Source organism: Conger conger, chromosome 6, assembly GCF_963514075.1.
Source record: "Conger conger chromosome 6, fConCon1.1, whole genome shotgun sequence".
Taxonomy (NCBI): domain Eukaryota; kingdom Metazoa; phylum Chordata; class Actinopteri; order Anguilliformes; family Congridae; genus Conger; species Conger conger.
Genome location: NC_083765.1, coordinates 17,380,731 through 17,405,208, shown reverse-complemented (window position 1 = coordinate 17,405,208; position 24,478 = coordinate 17,380,731). Strand labels below are relative to the sequence as shown.

The 24,478-nt window shown below is 42.2% G+C and overlaps 1 protein-coding gene across 1 annotated transcript; it reads left to right on the top strand.

The window, feature by feature from the left end:
- The first annotated feature begins 2,303 nt into the window (after positions 1 to 2,303).
- Positions 2,304 to 23,009, top strand: LOC133130754 (aggrecan core protein-like). Its single transcript, XM_061245576.1, has 19 exons — positions 2,304 to 2,483; positions 8,922 to 9,007; positions 9,514 to 9,897; positions 10,930 to 11,104; positions 11,714 to 11,841; positions 11,964 to 12,257; positions 12,649 to 12,981; positions 13,228 to 13,402; positions 13,590 to 13,717; positions 14,041 to 14,334; positions 14,439 to 14,513; positions 14,665 to 15,870; positions 16,076 to 16,189; positions 17,215 to 17,328; positions 18,352 to 18,510; positions 18,603 to 18,685; positions 19,144 to 19,288; positions 19,791 to 19,973; positions 20,724 to 23,009. Exons 2-19 carry the CDS (start codon positions 8,929 to 8,931, stop codon positions 20,810 to 20,812), a joined length of 4,158 nt encoding a protein of 1,385 aa, XP_061101560.1. The 5' UTR covers positions 2,304 to 2,483; positions 8,922 to 8,928; the 3' UTR covers positions 20,813 to 23,009.
- Positions 23,010 to 24,478: the final 1,469 nt, after the last annotated feature.

The window sequence follows — 24,478 nt, the reverse complement described above, 5'->3', positions numbered from 1 at the left end:
GCTGTGACACTGTATCAAGCTTTGTTGGCCATGAGAAAAAGACTGCATGGGCTGTATGGGTTGTGTTTCCAGAGCTTACATATGCACTGTTGAAACAATCTTCTGCCCCGAATGACATACCACAGGAGGTAATGGCCACAATCAAGAGGTTTATTATCTTCCTCTATGACCGAACCACACAGTAAGGAGGAAGTTATTTGCGAAGAGGCACAATGTGCAGTCAGTCCCTCCAACAGAGGCTGCCTTAAAAGAGCATGTTAAGAGAGCAGTGTACCAAGGAGGCCATGTGTGGGGTCAGGTGCTGGTGTCCACACCAGAACTACCTTCTCCGTGTAGATGGGCCTGGTCAAAGACATCTGAGGGGTACTATGAACCATTCTGGACATGCTTACCAGATGCAGGCCAGTTCAGCTGTGAACTAGTCTCCTGCAAATGTAAGAAGCTTGTGTTAAGCAGTGCAAGTGCAAATAAGCTGCCTTAAAGTGCACAGCCCTCTGTTTCTGTGAAGGCAAGTGTGACTTCCCCATGACAGACCCTAGGTTTGGCCAGGCTATTGTCATCACTTAATTTGAGTCTTGTGAGATAGAAGGAAGCTTCTGAGAAATTCTAAAGTTCCTAATTCAAATTCTGCATCAAGAAAAATATAATAGACATAAGAAAGTATAATTCGACACTGAGATCATACATATCTGACCAGTCGACGTCATAGCTGAAAAATGGCGGCCATATTGAATTTTCAATTACTTGGTTGTATTATCCAAAAGGCAATTACCAATTTGGGAATGCATTTTACCAAATTTCATGCTTTTATCACAAAAGGCACAATTCCTTCATATTTTGAGCTAAGCTGCTCCACTATACAGATATAGCTGTACAGCAACCCTCAGTTAACCATGCAAACTGCCTGTTTCATCCCACTCATCATGGAAGTCCCTGCCAGCTCTCAAAGTCTTAAGCAAAATCTCCATAGACTGCATCCGTTTGATGCTACAATTTGACATCATTCACACTTTCAGACCCGAGAGACAGTCGTGGTATTTTTACAGACACACTCTGCAGGGGAGTTTACTCTTTCTAATTGACACCTCAAGTCACCAAATATGTTCAGAGCTAGGCTGATGTCAGCAGATTGGCTACTAATTCTCTTTCCAGTTATGTGTGTGTGTGTGTGTGTGTGTGTGTGTGTGTGTGTGTGTGTGTGTGTGTGTGCGTGCGTGCGTGTGTGTGTGTGTGTGTGTGTGTTTGTGTGTGTGTGTGTGTGTGTGTGTGTGTGTTGTCCATAATCTACAGGGATCCTGTCAATGGAAGACTTTGGGACTATTGAGTGTAATTAAAAAACTCTTAAATCTGGTTTCATTATTCAGAGTAGCACTTGGATTAACACCCATTTAGTATAACAAAGCTACTCCATCGGTACGAGCTATCAACAGGCGGCTCATTTATGCTCCGATACAATAAACATCTCAAGCTTTCTCTTTTCACTGACATTCAAAGACTATTTAACCAAGCCCCTGATGACCATAACCATACTCTATCTAAAACTGGACAGTATATGATCCGTAAAAAATTGCTAATGATTCTATCCACATGTAGTGGTTTGGCAATTCGTGGCCTGTCATTTCGTCTGACCAGTTGGTCAGTCGCAATCAGACTTCAGATAAATCAGTATTTATCTAAACAACATTTGGATGGAATATTCATGATGTTCACGTAATATTTACTTACTGCATAATAACGTCTGTCGAATATGTTCTGCAATAGGCTACCCTTTTAACATCGAGGGGACATTACACATTGCGATTCATTTTTCTTCGTACAATAAAAACATAAAATAACTTTAACTCCGATTTGCCAACCTAGATGTTGGTCGCCTCCCGTGGTTTTGTAGGTGTGCATTTGTGTTTTCTATCCGCGACATTCGTTTCACGCTTTTGACACCCTGTTAACCTTACGTTCTTACAAATGACTACTTGAAGCATAGTTTCCCCTAGTTATTGTAACAAATTACATCCATTTAATTCCATAACAGGTGCCATAGTGTGCATTTGCTTCGTCAGACGGGAGTACACGGTACAAACTACGAAGGTTTCGAGGAGGAGTCTTCACCTTCGAAATTTGTGCGGGCTCTCTATCTCCCTCCCTCTCCTCTTTTTTCCCTACCTCCCCAATCTTTGACAGCTAAACGTGTCCACTGAAAAAGGATTCTTTCTGCTCCTAACACACACGCGGAGCAACGCTCTACCAGGACCCGCGAGCTGTCAAGGATTTTCAACTGGGTACAAACCAACAGGAACATCCTCATCACATCACCGACTACCCAAGACCGAAGATCTCTTTTCGAAAAAGGAGAGGATATTTTCAAAATAAAAAAAAGAAGTCAGAAACGGACACCTGAAACGATTCGACCATAAAATAAAGTAATTTTAATATTTTATCTGGGAGTTGGTGGATACCCTGGACCATATTTCTACATCATAGCGGAGGTAGGCTCAACAAATTGGCAGTTTTTCCACTCTTTTCCATTTTAGTCGTACCAAACCGCACCATGTTGCTTGAGGTTTGTGGACCACAAATATTACATTGAACACAGTGAATTTGTTGGCTACTTGACGATTTTGCATATCCAGTTTATATAGTTGGACGTCTGTATTCATGTCAATGCATATGTTGAATACATTAAATGCTACCTGAATGCAGTTGGCTGAAAAGTCATGAATGGAGAACACATCTAAATGTGGGCTCTGCCTGTTCTGTGAAGTGCATTGAAATGTGCACAGGCAGTTTTAAATAGATGCTGATTAACTGGATGATTTGAATACAAACTAGATTAGAGTAGAATCTGACACTTGTTATAATTTAAGAATTTGTGTAACTTTGTTATTCTTAATCTACCCTAGAGTTAACTGCTTGTAGGTCTATTTAAATCACAGAGGAGCGTGGTTTCAAATATGTTTTAGTCATGTATGTCCCAAGAAACAAAAGTAATGGGTTTATTATAATATTGATGAAACACTGATGTAAATAAATTATATTGAATTTAAAAGAAGAACTCAGATGCTCATTACAAATCAAAAGCCCAAATAAAACAATCTTCAAGGAAGCATAAAACAATCTTTAAGAAAGCATTGAGCATTCTATCGCATGCATAATTATTAGCTTGCCAATAATTTGGCCAGGTCTGAGCAAGCAATGGAAAACATGCTTTATTAGGGTCTCATTTGTGCATTGGGTAGCATAAATTTGATGCCCATCCAACCTCTTCTTTTCCTGGAGCGTATAGAGTAGGAAAATTAAGTAGGCATGATAACTATAATGTTTGAATGGAACCCATTGTAGAATTATGTACTTTATATATAAGACACAGTACTTTGTATTGTCCAGAAGTACAGGTATCAAGCAGGTTAAAAGGGGCATGTACGGTATTCTGGTATTCCCACAGCAGGTTTTTTATGGCAAAAGCTGTACATTTCAAAATCTGATATTAATACATATTTACAGAGGTAGTTGGTAAAGAAAGAGAATAAAATCTTAATCCTTTCTGAATCATAAAGTAGGCTACGTTAGTAATTTGACAGATGAATGAGCATCTCCTTATAATGCATATACATGCACTGAAAATTATTGTCTAAATATCATTTTAATTAATAAATATTACTATGTAGTTGTTAAATAAATAATGTAAGTAGCTTTTGAATGAACTTGGTGTATGACAGATATGATAAATATATGACAAATGAATGCCACCTTTTTGGATAACATTTTACAGAGCTCTTCCATTGCTGGTATTGTGCCTGTGCTTTTAGTGACATATTCTAATTCGTTTTTCACAATTCATTATGTAGTCATTGACAAAATGGTTGCCTTTCTTGGACTAGGACTAGAACTAGTTTTGTCACACATTTCTCCTAACATTCACCTGAATGTGGACACTGTTCAGTGAGTCATGGAATGCACTGTACTATTTATATTGGCCTTAATGCAGTTAGAGTTCCTGTAATTCAGACTTATGGGAACAAACTAGTTCTATTGGTCTGTGTACCTCCCCAGGAGTAGAACATACCATAGCACCTGAATGGACATACTGTAGGGTCCTCCTTCAGCAAGGCCCTCATATAATACTGTGGCCAATGAATGGGCATATTTTCTGAGCTAGGTCTCTGAATCTTAAACTGAAGTCACTGCCAAACATGAACCTATACATCAAGTTATTTTAATTGCATACCCATTACCGGGGGTCTCCAAAAAAAATAGCCAGTTAACATTTTGACACATGTATAGATATCTTGATAAGTATGTTTGTGAATGGAGTTTTACTGCCTGTATTACAAAATTAGCCTCATTTGTAAGCCCCCTAGCCTCTTCCAAAAATCTATGCTGTCTGTTACTGGCTTGCCATGTGTGTGAGAGGTTATTCTGGGACAGGAAAGAGATTCCACAAACCAAAAAGCTGTATCACCCATGTTAAAGGAGTAAAAAAATGCCTGGGCCACAAAGGTATGAAAATCAGTATTTTATGTGCTGCCTTTTGTTTCCTGGGTTAAAAGGGATAATACATATTTCAGCTTCAGTAAAACCCTTCTTATTCATTGTTTAAAAAATAAATGAAAAAAACAGATCAAGTACTGTATACAGAGCTATACATGTATGTACATTATTTTCAAGATGAAATGTAATGTATAATCATTGTAAGATGATGATTTATTGAGCTAAACAGCCAGATGTTTGTACTGGTGTTATTAGCAGTGTGGAGGCAGGAACAGAGGGGTGCCTCTCCTCCAGCTCCGAGGCTGTGACATGGTCCCTTGGACCCAGGTGAAACCCCAGAGGCAAAGCCTAAGCCCTGTTTGTTCTTCTGTCCAAACTGATGCAGTCCTCAGTATCTGAGATGGGCAAATATCAATACTGAGCAAATATTGAACAGAACTCTGAGACCAGTACTCGGATCCCGTTCTGTTCATGTACTTGTAATTGTAAGCGAGTTTAGACCATATGCTCGCAAGGACTGGCATCTCTAGGGCAGCACCAGAGAGACAGGAATTCACTCCACGTCCATGTAGAGTAAATTCCATTTTTTACACCATGAAAAATCTACAAGTTGCAGTAGAGAGATCGACCTCAAGCGTGTCCAAATCAAAGACCAGTGTATTTGTGATCAGATACAATAACGATAAACATGTTTCTTGCCTAATTGTGTCAAATTTTGTCTTTGAGATCAGTTGAAACTCATGTCCATTCTACACACCCTGCATATGACCTACCCTGTAGAAAGACTATTCATTTACAGTGAGGAATATGATCTTGCCTAACATAGATTTACTTCCATTTTAAGGTCCTGTTGCTTTAGAACAGACTTCTCAAACATCAGTCCTGGAGGGCCACAACTTCAGCTGTTTTTTGGGAAGCAATGTGTGCAAACTCAATGACCCAATCAACCAATTAAATTACAAACTTAAGCACGGGAACACATCAAAAACCAGCACACACAGTGGCCCTCCAGAATTTTGAGATTCCTGCTATAGAAGTTGGTCAAGTCCTAACTGGTCCCAAGTCACCACAAGGTGGCATCTGATCTCTCAGTTCTCTTTGCCAACAAAGGAGGTGTTCAGGGCCTGCTGTGGGCAGCTCTCTGGAATCAGTTGCTCTCTCTCACTCTGTCCCATGAGGAACAGTCAAGCGCTGCAGTTTTTATTTAAAGGGGTGGACTGTTACTCAAAAATAACCAAATCAAGCTGCGACGCAATAACGGAAACCCTAAAGTTTACTTAGAGAAAAAACCTCCACCTGAGTGGCTCCTTGTTACTGGTAAAGAACAGGCTTGTGTTTATGTGTGAGTTAGTGTGGGGGTATGAGTGTTCATCTCCCTCGCTCTTGCTCACCCCTCACCTCCCCTGCCTTAAAAATTGAACACTGCAGTGTTTCTCATCAAGTGGCTGTTTGTTACAGCAGTGAAAAGATGAGCAGCACAGCCAGCAAACAGCCTGCTTGTTGCAATTCTGTGCTCTCTGATGGCGTCATGGATTTGAAAGCTAATGAGAGATTTGCTTCGTTTTCCCCAAATCTCAAACAGTGCTCTTTTCACCCTTTTCTATTTTTTCTCTCTCTCTTTTTGCTGTGTCAGCAATCGTAGGTACACTTGTAATTAAAACAAGTTTGCCATTGCTGACTCAAAGACACAAAGATCATCTCATTAAAATGCTGTCATCGTTTTTGGAAATATATGACACTGCCATAACAATAATTTTACATTTGCTCTCTTTATTTGACAGTTTGTATTAGTGCAGATCAGATGAAGCGCATATCTGTATTCTGCAGTTTTCTCAAAGAATAATACTTGTCTTGCACTTTTTTTACATTGTATATTGGATTTGAAAGATTATGAGTAAGGTAAGCTAAACATAATTGCTTCAGTGATGGACTGAGGCCTCTTGGTGCTAAAGCATCAGCTATAAGTGCTCAGATTATCACATAATACACATCCACAGAGTTAGCTGCGTTCGGAGCTGTGTTGCACCAGAGAATGAAGACTGTGCCAGTTCTTGGGTCCAAGCGATGTCTTGCCAGTGTCTCACATTCATCACCTCAACATATAGCTGACCATAGTGCTGAGAGCCAAGGGAAACATCTGCAATGTCTGGTTTATACTTTCCTCAAGAAAATAGCCTGTTTTGTATATCTCTTTTATCTCTTTCAACCTCTGTTTATATTCTCTTCTCTGTTTTACATTTACATGAGAGCTGAACCTGATGTAAAGACCTTATGAATGTGGTGTCGGTATGAATATGCTGTATCTGAGCTTGGCCTATATGTCAAGCATTACCAAAAACTTGAAAATACTCGTAAAACCTGTTTTATGGTTTTGTAATGGACATTTATTTCATTTTGACTGCTGAATTTACAAAACCTTGTTTTAGAATGCACTGTTCAACTCTGGAGTGTACATCAGCATCTACATTATGGTTGGCCTTGATGATTAACACACTGTGCCATCTACACTTCTAGAATGAGAAAGCCAGACTTAATGTGAAGGCTTTGTTTATTTGCCTGAGGTGTTTTGGAATAATGGCCCATTGCTTTCCGCATAATATGTTACCTCTGCTTTCTTAATGTTAAGTGAATGGTTGAGCTCCAGGGGATTTGGTGAGCACTTGTAAAAGGAAAACTACTAATGCCATCCAGACGTCAGTCGCATGTGAGCAAAAAAAACAAAAACATTCCCATATAGATTTTAACCGAAAGCAGTTTATTTTCTATTTCAATGGAACACTTTGTGCCTTCTACCATGCAATAGTGTTCAGCAACCCAGTATCTCTCTAAAATCAGTTGGGGGCAATAAAGTAGCCATGAAGGAGGTGTAGACTTCATTCAGTGATTTATAATACTGAAACTATATGCATTAATTTAACCAGAATGTAGCAAGTAATAAGTATAACCCTCCTTTCTGTTAGGTCAGTGATACTATTCTTACATAGCAAAATATTGTTAGCTTAACTGATACTAAAAATGTAATTCCAAAAGTTGCAGTTATCCTCTCTCAGCAGTGGATTACAGTAAATGTTGCAATTATATTACATTATATGATTAACACAGCATTACATTACATTACATTACAAATCATCCAACATACAATTAATGTGTTTGCTGTGCAGGTCAAGGAGCAGTTATATTCACCCATTTTCCTATTGCCGTTTATTACATTATTAGTTCTTATAATGGGCTTTTCTAGTTCAGTGTATTGATTTTATTTCACTTCAATAGCATGGCAGTGTGGCACAGGCGTCAGAAATAAGTCATGTGAGTCAAACATGCGACAGTGCAAGCTTTCAAAGTCTCACCCTGACAGGCTTTTGACATCCAGTCTGTTGTGTATTCTGCACCTTATACTCCTTACACTGTAGTGTAGAATCTGCTGTATATTTTAGTCTTTTAGAGAGGATGCTTGTTTTGGTGTTTCTGGTTATTTATACAGCTGAGAAAACACAATGGATTATTTTATCTGTTTTAACAACTATAATATTGTTCCACTTCAATTCTGAGTAAAATATTTTTATGATGTCATTTGAAGGGCTGTGGATGTGCCTGTGTGCATGTGTACTGGATGTGTGTGTGCCTGTGTGCATGTGTACTGGATGTGTGTGTGTGCCTGTGTGCATGTGTCCTGGATGTGTGTGTGCCTGTGTGCATGTGTCCTGGATGTGTGTGTGCCTGTGTGCATGTGTACTGGATGTGTGTGCCTGAGTGCATGTGTCCTGGATGTGTGTGTGCCTGTGTGCATGTGTCCGGGATGTGTGTGTGCCTGTGTGCATGTGTCCTGGATGTGTGTGTGCCTGTGTGCATGTGTACTGGATGTGTGTGTGTGCCTGTGTGCATGTGTCCTGGATGTGTGTGTGCCTGAGTGCATGTGTCCTGGATGTGTGTGTGCCTGTGTGCATGTGTCCGGGATGTGTGTGTGCCTGTGTGCATGTGTCCTGGATGTGTGTGTGCCTGCGTGCATGTGTACTGGATGTGCGTGCCTGAGTGCATGTGTCCTGGATGTGTGTGTGCCTGTGTGCATGTGTCCTGGATGTGTGTGTGCCTGTGTGCATGTGTACTGCATGTGTGTGTGCCTGTGGGCATGTGTACTGGGAACTTTCAGGTTCACTAGATATGTTGAAACATAGGGCAAATATTACTAGTAGTTGTTGGTACAAATTATGGGATACTTTTGACTCAATTCTTAAACTTAAAGAGACAGTCTGCAGATCTGAAGAATGTTTGCAATGTGACTAAATCCCAGAGGCAGTATTATTGCCCCAATCAAACAAAGCACATGCAGCGATTACGTGTGTCACTGGTGCATAACAATGTTTTTAGTTGCAAAAAACAGTTAGCTGCATTGCCTTAAGATTATTAAGAAATTGTTTTTTCTCTCTCTTTACTTGCAGGTACATTATGACCATGTTAATTCTACTGTGTGCATGTTTGCGTGTTATCACTGCAACAATGTCCTTTGAGGACCCATCTGGCACAGGTAAACAATTTCCTAGTAAATATCCTAGTATTAGTTCTCTGGGACAATGTAGTTCCCATGTCACATACAATGCTCAGCACAATAGGCGCACTTGATAAAGATAGGCAAAATAAGTCCATAAAAATGAACAACACAAGTGCTGACCTATATTGCAAAATTGATTATATTTGATTATATTCACAATTATATTATACTAATGTAATTGCCCAGAGAAACTGCTTTTGAAGTAATAATGTTATTTCCCCATAAGACATGTCACAATTTTTTTTTGTGCCCTCCTTTTGCTAGGATGAACCTACTAAAGAAATGCCTTTTTTGCTCATCTTCATGAAGTCTACCAATATTTTTGGAGGATGCAGTTAACTGATATATAATAATACACAGCTGGTGCATTCTAAACAGTTTAAATAACTGGATGCCCACATGCTTCTGTGCATAGTGCAACAAATGAGGTTTATGTATCTGAAATTTGTCCCCTCTGCTGAACTGCTGCATATGTCTCACAGACCCTGAGAGCACTCTGAGCGTCAGCATCCCCATAGAACTCCCACTGCGCCCCCTGCTGGGCGGATCACTGGTGGTGCCCTGCTATTTCCTGGACCACACCATCCACGACCCTGGCGCCCCCACAATTGCACCCCTGTCTCATCGTATCAAGTGGAGCCACATCACAAAGGACAAGGTTTCCATCATCATGGTGGCCACTGAAGGCAGAGTAAAGGTTGAATCTGAGTACTTGGACAGAGTTACCATGGTGAATTACCCCATGGTGCCCACCGACGTCAGCATGGAGATCACCGAGCTGCGCTCCAACGACTCCGGCACCTACCATTGCGAGGTCATGCATGGCATTGAGGACAGCTTTGACACTGTGGAGATCCAGGTTCAAGGTAAGATCAGAACACATCTTGATAAGATTTACCTCCGTTCGTGCTGAGATATCAACTGTCCATACAACTGTCCACATGTGGAACTGTCTCTGCGAGCAAAAATATCTGTGCTCAGGAAATGGCCCACTATCACTAAGATTCCTCTGTAGCTTTTTATCTGTGATGTTTGTGAAAAACTGTAGATCTACTGTGTCACCACTGATAGTTGTAGGCTGTGCATAAACTGACAACATGAATGGGTCATGATGACATATTCATTATAGCAGCTAACAGCAGCCAGGAGCCATGTCACTCTTCCATTGAAGCCAAGTGTGAGCTAGGTTAATACCTTGATAGGAGACCTTCTGGGATAACAAGGTTACTGCTGTTGGGCCAATAGAGAGTGACCTTTACTTGGGGCCAAAATAGAAATCCAATACAGCAGATGCACCTCTCCAGAGCATGGCGACACGGATGGTGCAGTGGGTAGCACAGCTGTCTCACAGCAAGGAGGTCCGGGGTTCAAATACCCGTCGGCCGGGGCCTCTCTGTGTGGAGTTTGCATGTTCTCCCCGTGTTTGAGCGGGTTTCCTCCGGGTACTCCGGTTTCCTCCCACAGTCCAAAGACATGCAGGTTAGGCTGATTGGAGAGTCTAAATTGCCCATAGGTATGAGTGTGTGAGTGAATGGTGTGTGTGCCCTGCGATCCAGGGTGTATTCCTGCTTTTCGCCCAATGTGTGCTGGGATAGGCTCCAGCCCCCTTGCAAATGAATGATTGACCTCTCCAGAGCAACTTACAGATATTTTAATGCAGCAATTCAGGTTATTTTTCTTTCTGAAGGGTACAAGACCAGTACCTATTCGGGGTCAAACATACAATTTTGAGTTTGAAAGCACAGTTACCTTATCATTATGTTACACTGCTGCCAACTGTCACCTAATTTACTGTCCTAGTCATCTGGTCGCTCATTTGTCTGCTTCACAATCTTCTTCACAATCCATTTCATGGGAGCAGTATCTGTGATACTGAATGCTATTTCTGTCCTTCTCAGGCATTGTGTTCCACTACCGTGCCATCTCCACCCGCTACACCCTCACGTTTGAGAAAGCCAAAGCCGCCTGCATTCAGAACAGCGCAGTGATCGCCACTCCAGCACAGCTGCAGGCTGCTTATGATAACGGCTTCCACCAGTGTGACGCCGGCTGGCTGGCCGACCAGACTGTCAGGTAGCTACCACTGCTAGTGGATGAATTAGCATTACTGTAAATCATTGAATCTCTATAAAGGCATCTCTGTAGAGTTCCCTACATCAAGATGTACAGTAAGTTCGCCAATGTCCCCTTATGTGAGTCTCAGCAAGGTATGAGATGCAGAACTGTTTTCACTCTTGCAAGATATGCAATGAAGGACTATATCATTTAGCTTTATTTTCTAAAATCTACAAATTCAACAGAAAACTTGCAATCAACTTCCTTATGTCTGCCTTGTACAAACCATATTTTGTCTATTATTAATCCATTTCAAGACTGAGAAATACCAAATTGCCTTTAAACTCCCTAGGTATGTTCAATGTCACTGTAATCATTTCTAGTATAAATAAAGGATCTCAAAACATTAGAAGAAGTGCTTCAGGCAATTGAGCCAAAAGCATTCGCCAATATCATGGGTTGCATTCTTCTCAGCATGATAAGAATAGAATTTGTATCATTGATGCTCCTTCATAGTTACGAGGCATATTATGCCATGAAATCATTAAACAATACTCACATTATTTCAAATGTGAGAATTGTTATATTCTTGCTTTTGGAGTACTGTTTGTCTTCCGTGTGCCAAAGGTATCCCATTCATGATCCACGAGAGGGTTGCTATGGCGATAAGGATGAGTTCCCTGGCGTGCGAACCTATGGAGTGAGAGACGTCACTGAGACTTATGATGTGTATTGTTTTGCTGAAGAGATGGCAGGTACAGTATACAAAATACTTTACCTACAAATTAAAAATGCTGGCAAAAGTGTTGAAGCACCGCAGAGGAAAAGGAAGGGTCACTGCATGACTATAGTTTGCTCTGTTTCCTTGAAAACACAGGCAAGGTTTTCTATTCCATGTCACCGGACAAGTTCACCTTTGCTGAGGCAGAGAAGCAGTGCCAAAAGCTGGGAGCCCAGCTGGCTACCACGGGGCAGCTGTACCTGGCCTGGAAGGTGGGCATGGATGTGTGCAATGCAGGCTGGCTGGCAGACCAGAGTGTTCGCTACCCCATCAACATCGCCCGGCCCCAGTGTGGAGGTGGACTTCTAGGCGTGCGCACGGTGTATCTCTTCCCAAATCAAACAGGCTACCCCCACCCAGACTCCCGCTACGATGCGATTTGCTACCAAGGTAAATTAAAGCATTTGACACTGGCAAACACTGTCACACAATATATACATAGTCTGACCATTTATTTTCAAGATCATCAATTCTTTTTTAATTCTTTTTTCCTATTAGATTGATCACTGGCCGACAAAACAAATCTTATGAAATTAAATGAAATCAAAATGTATTTATATCACAAACAATTGTCACCATTCGCTTCACAGAAAAGCACCACAAGAGAATGCCTAGGGCAACGGTGGCAAGGAAAACCTCCTTCACAAAAAAATATTGGGAGGAACCAGACAAACCCTCTCATTAGGAGGAACCATCAGAATCATTACCATTTCACTAAGCCTTTGCTTTGCAACCCATCAACCCCAAAGGTTGAAATGTGTCACAATGTTGTTTTTTGCAGATGTCTTTACCTTGACCACAGCAGCCACAGGTCTGCGGACGACAACCCCAGATTTTGACACCGGCGTAGTGACCGTGGCCACTTTCACTGAGGTCCAAGAGATCATCTGGAAGACCTCCAGAGAGAGTGAAGCAGCAGGAGAGGTGGTGACACAGGGGCCAGCGAATGTCACTGCCCTGGAAGGCATGGAACTACCCCTGATCCCACCTCCTAGCATCACAGAGGACTACCTGAACTTCACAGAGGAGAGCATTGTAATGGCAACTGCCCAGCCAGGGGTGGAGTCAGAGTTTCCCCATGAAAACTACACTGAGCCTGAAGTGTCTTCTACGGGTAAGTGGTTGTGCTGCTATTTCCATCCCAAAATTCAGTAGAAAACCTGATTAACAAATCAAAAGTAGGAACCAAGAGTCATTTTTCCCTTGCTCATGTTTTCTGAAACACATAGAAATAACTTCAAGTTGCAACTTCAAGTTGCTACCACAAATGCAAGTGAATTACATTTATGGTAGCAATTCCAAAGTTATTAAAAATGTCTGACAGCATGATCCCCCCTTTTGCTCTGCTGTTTCCGGGCAGGGATGGTCTTTCACTACCGTGCAAGCTCCAGCCGCTACGCATTCACCTTCGTGGAAGCTCAGCTGGCCTGTCGCAGCATCGGTACCATCATCGCCAGCCCTAAGCAGCTTCAGGCTGCCTTCGAAGCGGGCTTCCACCAGTGTGATGCTGGCTGGCTCCTTGACCAGACCGTTCGGTGAGATCGCCTATCAATCACACTGGGCCATCTGGCCCAAACCTCAACAGATTGGCCACAAACTCATTCAATCTGCATTCTTCCTGGTCTCATCTATTTACTCAACATTCATTGGTTCATTTCATTACTTAAGTATCTTGCTACATCCAGGGAGTTAAAATGGACTGACAGTGTTTTTATTTTAAAGGTACCCGATTGTGTCTCCACGAGACAAATGCTCAGGGGATCTGGAGCACTTACCTGGTGTGAGAAGCTATGGCCTGCGCCCAGCAGATGAACGCTATGACGTGTACTGCTACATCGATGGACTGTTGGGTACAAACAATAAGCAAAACATCTCACAATCATGCATCTGTACTTTAGTGATCTGTAGGTTTTTGCAATTTTGTCAAGTGACATCAACTGATAACTGTCATCTGTACATCATGCAGTTGGAAGCTGACTTTAGCCTCCTGTTTCTTGAAACAAAAATTACTTGGATAGGTTCTACATGCAAATGTTTGCTCAGACATGCAATCTTCAATGAATATTGCTACGAGATATTGAAAGGGAATTTTAATTAAACCAAACACTGAGTGAGAGACAGGTGTTGGGGTCTGAATGGTCTGATCATTTCTACCTACGTTCTGTGTTTTCAGGGGAGCTTTTCCATGTAACTTCAACTGAGGGCTTCACATATGATGAGGCCCTGGCCTACTGCCAGGGAGAAAATGCCACTCTGGCATCTACTGGTGAGCTGTACGCTGCCTGGAAGCAGGGACTTGACAAGTGTCGGGCAGGCTGGCTGAGTGACCTGAGTGTCAGATACCCCATTAACAACCCCAGGCCGCAGTGTGGTGCTGGCAGAGCTGGAGTTTATACCGTTTATCGCTTCCCCAACCAGACTGGCTACCCCGAACTGTACTCCAAGTATGATGCCTACTGCTTCCGAGGTAAATATAGCCCAATCAAACAGGGATCTTGCAAAAGCCAAAATTCAGCCACATGAATTTCTGTGGAACCTGTACAAATGAAGTTCCTGGTGTGTTTTCTGTAGCTGATCTGTCAGCCTTTCTCAATAAGACTGGACTGAACATTACAGTGGACAAGGTGCCGGATCTGCTGAGACCTGGTAAAGTGCTTTCTCATTTATGAAGACATGCTGTATGCTCATCTTTACGGCATCAGACAGTGTTTTAGAGTGCTGTGAAAGATTCTCTTTGAAAGATTATTGTGTCTTTCCCTCCTATTATTTTGTCTTTCCCATCTTTCTCTGCCTACAGTCAGTCCATCTGTCGCACCTCCCATCCACGTGGATCTGTCAGGCTCTGGTTCGGCCTCCGGGGCCAGTGGCTTCTCCGGAGACATCTCTGGGAGTGGAAGCGCAGGGCTGCCCAGTGGAGAATCCGGTGAAGGATCTGGTATCAATGTGACCCTTCAGGGAAGTGGAATGATTTTATCCGGGGATGGGTCAGCGTCTGGGACTCCAGAGGAAGCTGGGGAGGGAAGTGCGGGTGTCATTACCTTTCCCTCCGGGATGGGATCAGGGGACTTCAGCGGATTCCACTCCGGCATCAGCGGGGACCTGTCTGGATCGGGCAGTGCCTCCGGATTGGGCTCTGAGGAAAGTGGGGAAGTCTCTGGGTTGTTCAGTGGGTCAGGCCTCGGCAAGGAATTCTCTGGATACAGTGGATTCCCATCCGGACTCATTCCTTCGGGTGACATCAGCGGCACATCAGGGGATGTTTCTGGCAGTGGTATTTCTGTGATTACCCTGGTAGATGGCGACATGGTTGAAGTGTCCACTTCACGGATGCCAACAGAGCAGGAGCAAGGAGGCATACGTCCAGAGCTCAGTGGCTCTGGGGACATTTCTGGATCCGGGGTGAGCGGATTTCCCAGTGGTGACATTAGTGGCTCTTCTGCAGTAGGAAGTGGTTCTGGATTCCCTGAGGTTACCTTTGTTGACCCTGACTTCATTGATCTGACAAAGAGACCCACAGGGGAACAGGAGGCCTCTGGGCTTGGGTCTGGAGTGGGAAGTGGATACCACTCCGGGGTATTCTGTCCCCCGTCTGGGGACATTTCAGGGGACTCTGCCAGTGGGGACATCACTTTCCTGACAGAAGAAGGGATGATTGAAGTCACCATTCGGCCAATGGAGGGCAAAGAGCTTGGTAAGGGGCCAGTGGAATTCAGTGCAGATGGCAGCGGACTGGAATTTCCTTCTGGTCATGAGGATCAGCTTGGATCCTCAAGTGGGATCACCTCAGGAGTCCACTCCAGCGAAATGCCCCATGTAGTCTTAACCTCTGGAACTGAAGATCAGGAGTTCATAAATACAACAGAGCGGCCCGAGGAGGCTCTCTCTGAGCTGGCGGAGTCCATGGAGATTTATTTTACCTCTACAGTGTCAGCTCCTGTCACCACTGCCCCAGCTTTCTCTCTGCAGACACCACCTGTTATGGAGGAGCCTCTGTCAGTAGAGGGTATGCCACCTAAATGATCTTACAAGCCTTGTTTTCCTGTTTTGTTACAATGGTAAAAAGCTTTTTGCCTTTTTTGCACCTTTTGAAATTGTCTTTTTTTGTGTGTCAATCAAGTTTGTTCCTTGGTTGTCTATCAAGCAAGCATGCTTTTCCCTGTATCTACTGTATGTTTAATAGTTCACCTGATTCTACCTTTAATCCTCAGCTTCACTTAACCCATGTGACCCAAACCCATGTGGTGCCGGCTCATGTACAGTTCTAGATGGAATTGGGTTGTGCCACTGCCCACCTGGTGTGAGTGGAGTGGAGTGTGAGCAGGGTGAGTAATGATGCGGAGTTCTTATTCACATACACCATAGAGGGTCTAATGCCGAAAATGCATTAGTTAAGTTGCACGCACGCAAACAATGTCCAAGATCTCTGGAAAAATTATGTTATGCTTTGAAGTCAAGCAATTTTTTTAAGACAAACAAATTTCTTTAACTTAATCAATTTTCTGTAACTTAATCAATTCTTAGGCAAATCTAGTAATCAGGTGAGTCATATTTTAGCAAGTTGAATTGTCATATGCTAAAAAGAGCACTTAATATGGATATTATTCTGAATATATTTAAATATTCATGTTGTTGCTTTTTCATTGCTTTATTTTTGTTGTTTGTGTCTTTAAACCTGTGTGCTGGTTTGCTTATCCCTGGCTTTTGGGTTTGCTCCTTGTGCTTTCTGTGGATTGCAGGTGTTTGGCTTGTCTCCGTGGATATACAGTACCTTTGTTTACAGATGGCAAGCTCTCCTTGTAACTGACTTTTGGTTACACTCGTGCTGTGTTGTTCTTGTCCAGCAGTGCCTGCATTCCTGTAAGCCTAACCCTCAACCCTACTGCATGCTCAATAACACCTGAAACGCTTCAATTTCATCAACATTTACAATAAATGTGCATAATGCTGCCAAACAGTTTGTTGATCCATACATTGGGCATACCTTTTAATAACACAAACCATAAAATCACATTGGACATTATTAATATAATTTATACTTTTCAAATAAGGTATGTAAATCATACTTCTGTAAAATTAATGTATATTTCTTTAAATGGAAATTAGCCTACCTTATATGGACCTTGCTCATGGCTTGGTAAGAAATATACTATCCATACAGGAAACACAGCTTTCCTCTCAACACCATTTTGGCTCTCAAGACAGTGTAAGGATAACAATGTTGCAGCAACTCTGATGGTCTGATTCCTGTTGTGGCATTGCCCTCCTCCAGCCTTGTCTGGCTTTGGCACAGCCCACCCTGGGGCCTCTCCCCCAGGCAGGAATCTTAACAGCAGACCTTTTATTGCAGAGGTTGACGTGTGCAACTCGAACCCCTGTACCAATGGAGCTACCTGCATTGATGGCACGGACTCTTACAAATGCTTATGCCTGCCCAGCTATGGAGGGTACCGCTGTGAGATCGGTATGAGGCTGGCTTCAGCTAAGTGTACTAACAGCCTCAAACAAAATTTCAGCAAATCAACAGACAACACAAACACTTGCTCCATTGGTTGTAATTTCGGTGTGGCTGTTGCCTGGATTTGGGTAATCCACTTTTGGCCTCGGTTGAATTTTTTCTAGTCTGATGGGGTTTGTTCATTGAGGTCCTGTTCCCTTGCTGTTTTCCTCCTGGTGCGCTGGAGGAGTTTGTCATTGAATGCAATTGCAAGTCATTATTGTGTAATACAGGAATGAATGGCACCCTTGAATTTTAATCAGTGGAGAAAAACAGGTATCAGTCCATAATGCCTGTAAATAATGCAGTTGTGTTGGGTAATAATCATCCAGGTAAGAAAAGATGCCAGATATCAATGTTAGTGAAAAGATGATCTGTTCTTTTCATTAGCTCTGGGAGGGGAACCCTGGCCCACATGATGCCCACAGCTACAGCATGAGTAAATGCACAAATTGATAAGCTGTTCTCTCGTGATAAAAGCACCTTGTCTATCTGCACATACACCCCTAACTAATGCCTCAGAGAATGCTATACAAAGCTTAAGGCTTTGGAGCTGTTGTATGACATGGACGTATTTAGCAATTAACCAGATAGCAAATACTGTTTTCATCCACAGAGAACCCCTGTGTATTTGGGAAACAACACGCAGCAAATTGTGTGAACTCACCTTAGTTGAAAGCATCATGCCTATAAGGGGTGAAATATATGCACCTGCCTTCAATATTTACCTGACTTCACTGAGTGTGATTGTCTAGAAAATATTGGCTATACTCTGAAAAGCAGCACGTTTATCGCTCTAAATTGCACTTTCTACAGGCTTATGTCTTATAGGTATAAGTCTGGTATATAAGGCTAGTTTCAGCGTAATGCAATGCAGTGCAGAAAGGGGAATCAATTGAAGAATTCATTTGTATCCCATAGGTCTTGCCATAGGTCTTTTCCCAAGTTCTCTCAAATGTTAGCTTGTGTCACCCCATACTGTTGCTGCAGATGTGCAGAGCTGCGAGGAAGGATGGATAAAGTTCCAGGGAAACTGCTACCTGCACTTCTCCGAGCGCGAGACCTGGCTGGATGCTGAGCAGCGCTGCCGAGAGCTGAACTCCCACCTGGTCAGCATTGTCACCCCGGAGGAGCAGGGCTTCGTCAACTGTGAGTAGAGTCTCAATATCAGCTCTCACGGTCAGTATCCAACCTGTCCTACTTCAGTTGTGTGTGTCCTGACTCCCGCCCCCTATCTTCAGCCAATGCACAAGACTACCAGTGGATTGGGCTCAATGACAAGACAGTGGAGAATGACTTTCGCTGGACCGATGGAACCCCCTTGGTGAGTATCCTTTGGATCAGTGAGGCACCCAGCTGTGTGATTAATGGGAGGCAAAGTGATTTGTTACACAGAACAGAACCACAAAGCTTCCCTGGCCTGGAGCTGTCCTGATTAGTGAGTTAATACCACACACATGCGTTTAATTGGCCTCAGATTTTTCCCAAGAGACAGGCAAAAGGCTGTTTTGTTGACTCCATCTGTGTCTTCTAAAGTAATTACCTCCCTGATCAAAATTGCTTTTCTGCTCCTTCCTCTTTCCAAAGAACCTAATTTTCTATGTCCTTAGTGTCATTGTTGCTGCCAACAGGTGGCAGCAGAGAACATGAAGTGCGTCATGGCTATTGATTTAAGGTTGATTATCTAATAAGAACACTTCTGAAAGGAAAAGAAAGATGTCATTTCAGCCATGGTTTTCTTAATTGCTTCTGGCCACTGTTCTTTGACTTGATGCCTTTCAGCAATATGAGAACTGGAGGCCAAATCAGCCGGATAACTACTTCAACTCTGGAGAGGACTGTGTGGTAATGATCTGGCATGAGAACGGTCAGTGGAATGACGTGCCTTGCAACTACCACCTGCCCTTCACCTGCAAGACTGGGCCTGGTGAGTGCCAGAGTCAGGATACATTCTGCCGTGCTATAAATGGGAGGCCTGTGGCGTAGTGGTTAAGGTAAATGACTGGGACACGCAAGGTCGGTGCTTCTAATCCCGGTATAGCCACAATAAGATCCGCACAGCCGTTGGGCCCTTGAGCAATTGCCCCAGGGGAGGATTGTCTCCTGCTTAGTCTAATCAACTGTATGTCGCTCTGGATAAGAGCGTCTGTCAAATTCCAATAATGTAATGTAATGTAATCCCGGTGTAGCCACAATAGGATCCGCACAGCCATTGGGGCCTTAACCCTGCATTGCTCCTAGTCTAATCAAATGTATGTCTCCCTGGATAAGAGCATCTGCCATATGCCATTAATGTAATGTAATGTAAAATGGGGCAGCGATAATGGCGCCCCAGACATTTTAGTTTCCTCAAATCATGACATTTTAATATTCCAGAACAATTAACTGACCTCTATGTTCTCACCTCTCTCCTCCTCCCCCCCCACCAGTCTTATGTGGCCCCCCTCCTGAAGTGGAAAATGCCAGGATGTTTGGGAATAGAAGAGACCGCTACCAAGTGAACTCCATAATCCGCTACCAGTGTAACCCTGGGTTCACACAGCGCCACCTGCCTGTGGTGCGATGCATGGTGGATGGACAGTGGGAGAGACCGAGAGTGGAGTGTATAGGCTGTGAGTACATAATGAACAATAATGCTCACACAACACCAGCGTCTGCAGATTGAGATTTACATACTCAAGAACTAGAAGTACAGACATGCTACTGATAGTAAAGCACATTCAGACCATGTCAGGTAAAACTACTATCAATGTGTTAATATAGAGTTACTATACACTCAGTGAGCACTTTATTAGGTATTTATTAGACCTTCTTTAGACTTCTACTGCTGTAGCCTGTCCACTTAGAGTTATGATGTGTTGTGTGTTCAGAGATGTTCTTCTGCATACCACTGTTGTAATGTGTGGTTATTTGCTGTTACCTCCCTGTCAGCTTTGACCAGTGTGGCCATTCTCCTCTGACATCTCTCATTAACAAGGCGTTTCTGTCTGCAGAACTACTGCTCACTGGATTTTTTTTTTTTGCACCATTCTTAACTGAACTGCGTCCGTGTCGGTGATTTTCTCCCCCCACCACTTAACTGAAGCTCCTAACCCGTATCTACAATGATTGTATGCATTGCACTGCTGCCACACAATTGGCTGGTTAGATAATTGCATTAATAAGTAGGTGTAATAAAGTATTGTATGTTCCTAATAAAGTGTTTGGTGAGTGTATATATAGGCATACTATAATTTAATTTACATCAGGAATGTGTGCACAACTGACATTTTGTTATTTCAGTGTTTCATGCTGCAAGGGCATTAAAACTGACATATACATATATGAATCAAAATGCTGACTGCTGTTTCTTTTTTCCCCAGCTGCCACAGCCAGCCACAGTCTACAGAAAAGATCCATCAAAAGACGATCAAAAACAGCCAGCAGCAGATCTTGGGGAAAACTTCGTTAAACAAGAACACAGGGATTTGAAAGAGATTTTAAAAGATAATTATTTTAAAAGAACACTTATATTCAAAAAGTCATTCTTCCATCTAAAAAACTGATTATAAAGTAAAATTTGCCATCTTGTATATACAAACACCAAAGCAAGTTTAGACATAATTGTGTTGTCCATCTGGCTGATGCATTGGTTCTGGAGTGTCACTCTGTGCCTTGCTTTAGGGGGATAAAGCAAATTAAGATTTTATTTTGTTGTTGTTTTTCTTGTGCCAGACACACTGAAATATTTGAATTATTATATTATTTTCTTTATTATTATTTGGAGGACAGTCTGTAGAGTTAGGAAGTGGTACTAAAGTGAGACTGCCCCCTCAGTCAGCCATATTAAATCACAATCCCATGTTAAAGACCTAAACAGTAGCATTATTCAGGAATTATAGCTGAGCTTCCCAGACATTCACAAACCTGGATCGTGTACACCATCCAGATGTAAATATTTCACCTAGACCAGCTCCTATTCTGCGGTGGACTGGTACTGCACTGTGAACTGAAGTAGCCTCCCAGGTCTAGACAGATTACAGAAACTGTAGCATGAAATAAATAGCATGTGGAAATTGTTGTAAACCACAAGTAGACTGAGCATTAAACAGCAGGGGAGAAACAGTACACGTAAATAAAAAAGAATAAAAAAAATAGTAATTCTGTAAGTATCATCTGAGGTCCAAGAACAATTGTTGGAAGTGATTAACATGATTCAGCAGCACAATCTGGCAGTGGCGAGAACTTGCAATGTAAGGCATAATGCATTTATTAAGATTATGTGAATGAAGAAAGATCCTTTGTAAAAAATATATGTGTAAGTAAGAAGTTTAGGGGGCAATAGGGGAATCTGGGGTATTTAGTCTCAGTCCCGGAGAGATGTACGAGGCACAAAGCACACAGGGGTTGACATCCTCCTGACTTATCTTGGTATTTTCTGGAGAAGGGGAGGTCTGCATAATGTGAATATATATTATTTATTGATATCTCATTGTGCTGGGATCAGACTGGCACTTGGACTGGCAGTGCCCTGCAATTGGTTGAGCCTGACACACTCTGCCATAGGGGGAGAGATTGACTCAGATTCTCCCTCAGCTACTGGAGTGACACTGAATGTGACAGTATTAGGAACAAACAGGGCATTTGTGGCTACAACAGGATCATTGGTTTAATGTACATTTTCAGTTTTTTTGATGAAAATATTTTCTTTTTGTTATTTGTTTTATTTTTTTTGCCAGCTTCTCCCCCCAGGGTTGTGCAGTGCACAGTACTTCTGTGGGGCCAGCGTAACCAAGAACAACCTGCTTACAGCAACTGCTTTCTCCCTGTTTATGCTCTCTTCCTCACACTTAGTCTAAGGCACTTCTAAATTCAGGGGAGAGAAAAGAAAAACAAAACAATACCAGCTCCACATTGGCGATGTCCTGGCTCTTTTGTAATCTTGCCTTGCAATATGTCTTCTGGAAACTTGTCATGTGTTATCTATAGCTCTGTTATCTGTAGCTCTCATAATGTTGGCAGGGGGCTGTGCCTCCTTTACATTTTAATTTAAAGCAACTGACTTACTGGTTCATACTGGGCTCATTCCAAATGTTTAGTTTTTTTAAAGGTAGGCTTTCATAGTGGATCCTCTAAAAAAAGAATTGTCTGTGAAGGTAAAATGGGGGTAAAGAGATGGACAAGCCGCAAAAATTGCACAGTTCTCTGTGGACCTTTATGCTTTGCAGAAAGGATAAAAATGTAAAATCTAGACTAGTGGTGGGGTGGAGATGCAGTTTGGACCAAGGAGATGGTAGTCTCACGTGTAGTCACGAAACAGCACAGTACACTTGCTCTCGACAAAGGGGTGAGATAGGGCACTCCCGCGTATCATATTCACTCTTAATTCATCAGTAACAAGTCCAATTAATTTGTCTCTGTCTGTGAGCCAGGAAGAGCCACAGACTGAAAGAGGGAAAAGTCAGAAACTGTTGCTGTACAGTGAGGTTCTCCTCATGTCACTGTGTCACCACTGTGGTACCAAGCTGGTGTCGGTCAGAGCTTTGCTAAACGCAAATGCATCCCAGAAACGACCAGAGACAGGACAATTGTGTTTTGATGTGTGTATTTTCAGTTTGCTAAGACATCGCAAATGATGCCAAATAAAACACTCTGTATTTTACATCTGGTAGGATTGTAGCCTCATGTGTGTGGTATTGACCCAGGACTACGCATGTGTACATTTCAAAGAACTGATTGGTTGGTGGTATGCGTGTGGTTGTGTGTGCATGTGTACACGTGTGTTTATGTGTTTCGCACATACAGAAATTTGTCTTGTATGTATGTCTGACTCTTTTGATGAAATTTCATGGTATAAAATTAATAAAATTTAACAATATTCAGTTCCTCTTATTAGTATTTCAGATACATCAGAAAATATTATGTTACTTATTAAAATGCATACCTTCATATTTTTAGCAAATCAAATTTATCAGCAGTATCAACAATCAATGTAATTCATGTACAGTAAATTAGGCACAAAGGCATTGTGATGCATCCCTATCTTTAACTTTTGGGACTGTAATCTATTACATACATTTGGCAGTGATTAATTAATTTATATTACTATGTAAATAATATTGAAATGCAGTATTAACTGAATCCAAATTCTGACATTGACAAGACACATTTAAGTTTGCGCCAGAACTCTCAGTACAAAGAGCAATTTAGTGTATGTTTGCCTCCAGTTCCCTCAAAGCTAGAAATTGAATAAATGGCATTCATATCTTTGACTATATTTCCACCCCAGAGTGTGTACCTTCATTCATTTCAAGTTCAAAACAGCCAAGGTGAGGGAACAAATGCACCTTTATCCCATAAACTTGGTTTCGCGAAAGCAGGCTGGTGTAAATAGGACATGTCTTTGAGTCATAAGAATAATAAAATTAAAGGTATTTCTTTATTTGCTCTTCTAGGCGGGCTTCTGCATTCGACTTCCCCTAGCATGAATGGGGCCCTTATCGTGGGATTCTCTCACACTGGTCGTCTGTGTGCTAGTGCCGTTTCACCTCTCTTACCCAGAGCTCCTTGTTGAAGTCCTGCCTGCATGCTGCGCCCTCTATTGGTTAAGAACAGAAACTACAAACAGACAGCAGCAGCTTGAGTATTATTAATAACCAATTATATACTACGTTTTGAATTGAATGTTTGCGTATTGTTTGCCAAAAGCCTCAAAAATCAAGAAAATTTAATTGATTAGCCCTAATATTAATGCCAGCCTGTTCTCCAGGAAGGTGAATCAGCACAGAGCCTTGACAACTGCTGCAGTGTACAGTGTAGCCCTGTCTACGTCTTCTGTACTCCAGACAACATGTACTCAGCACTAGACAGTTTGCTAACCCTTGTGTAGTCGTAACATTCTGTATAATCCCCTTGTCCTAAGGGTAAAAATTGACCCGCCTTCACTAAACCCTGAAAATACAGCATGTTAATGGAATTGTAATGAATTTAATTCTATTTTGCATGAAGAAACAACCTGTCGCTCATCATAATCGTCAAGTTGACAAAAGATCATTTAGGAGGTTTTATTTGCTGTTAAACATAGTGGCAGTTCATTTTTGACCCTTAAACAACACAAGGGTAAAGAACGATTTTAGTG

Coding starts and splice junctions, on each gene's coding strand:
- LOC133130754 (XM_061245576.1), top strand. CDS start 8,929: ATGACCATGTTAATTCTACTGTGTGCATGTTTGCGTGTTATCACTGCA. Junction 12,982..13,227: donor GCCTGAAGTGTCTTCTACGG/GTAAGTGGTTGT, acceptor GTTTCCGGGCAG/GGATGGTCTTTCACTACCGT. Junction 16,190..17,214: donor TGGAGTGGAGTGTGAGCAGG/GTGAGTAATGAT, acceptor CTTTTATTGCAG/AGGTTGACGTGTGCAACTCG.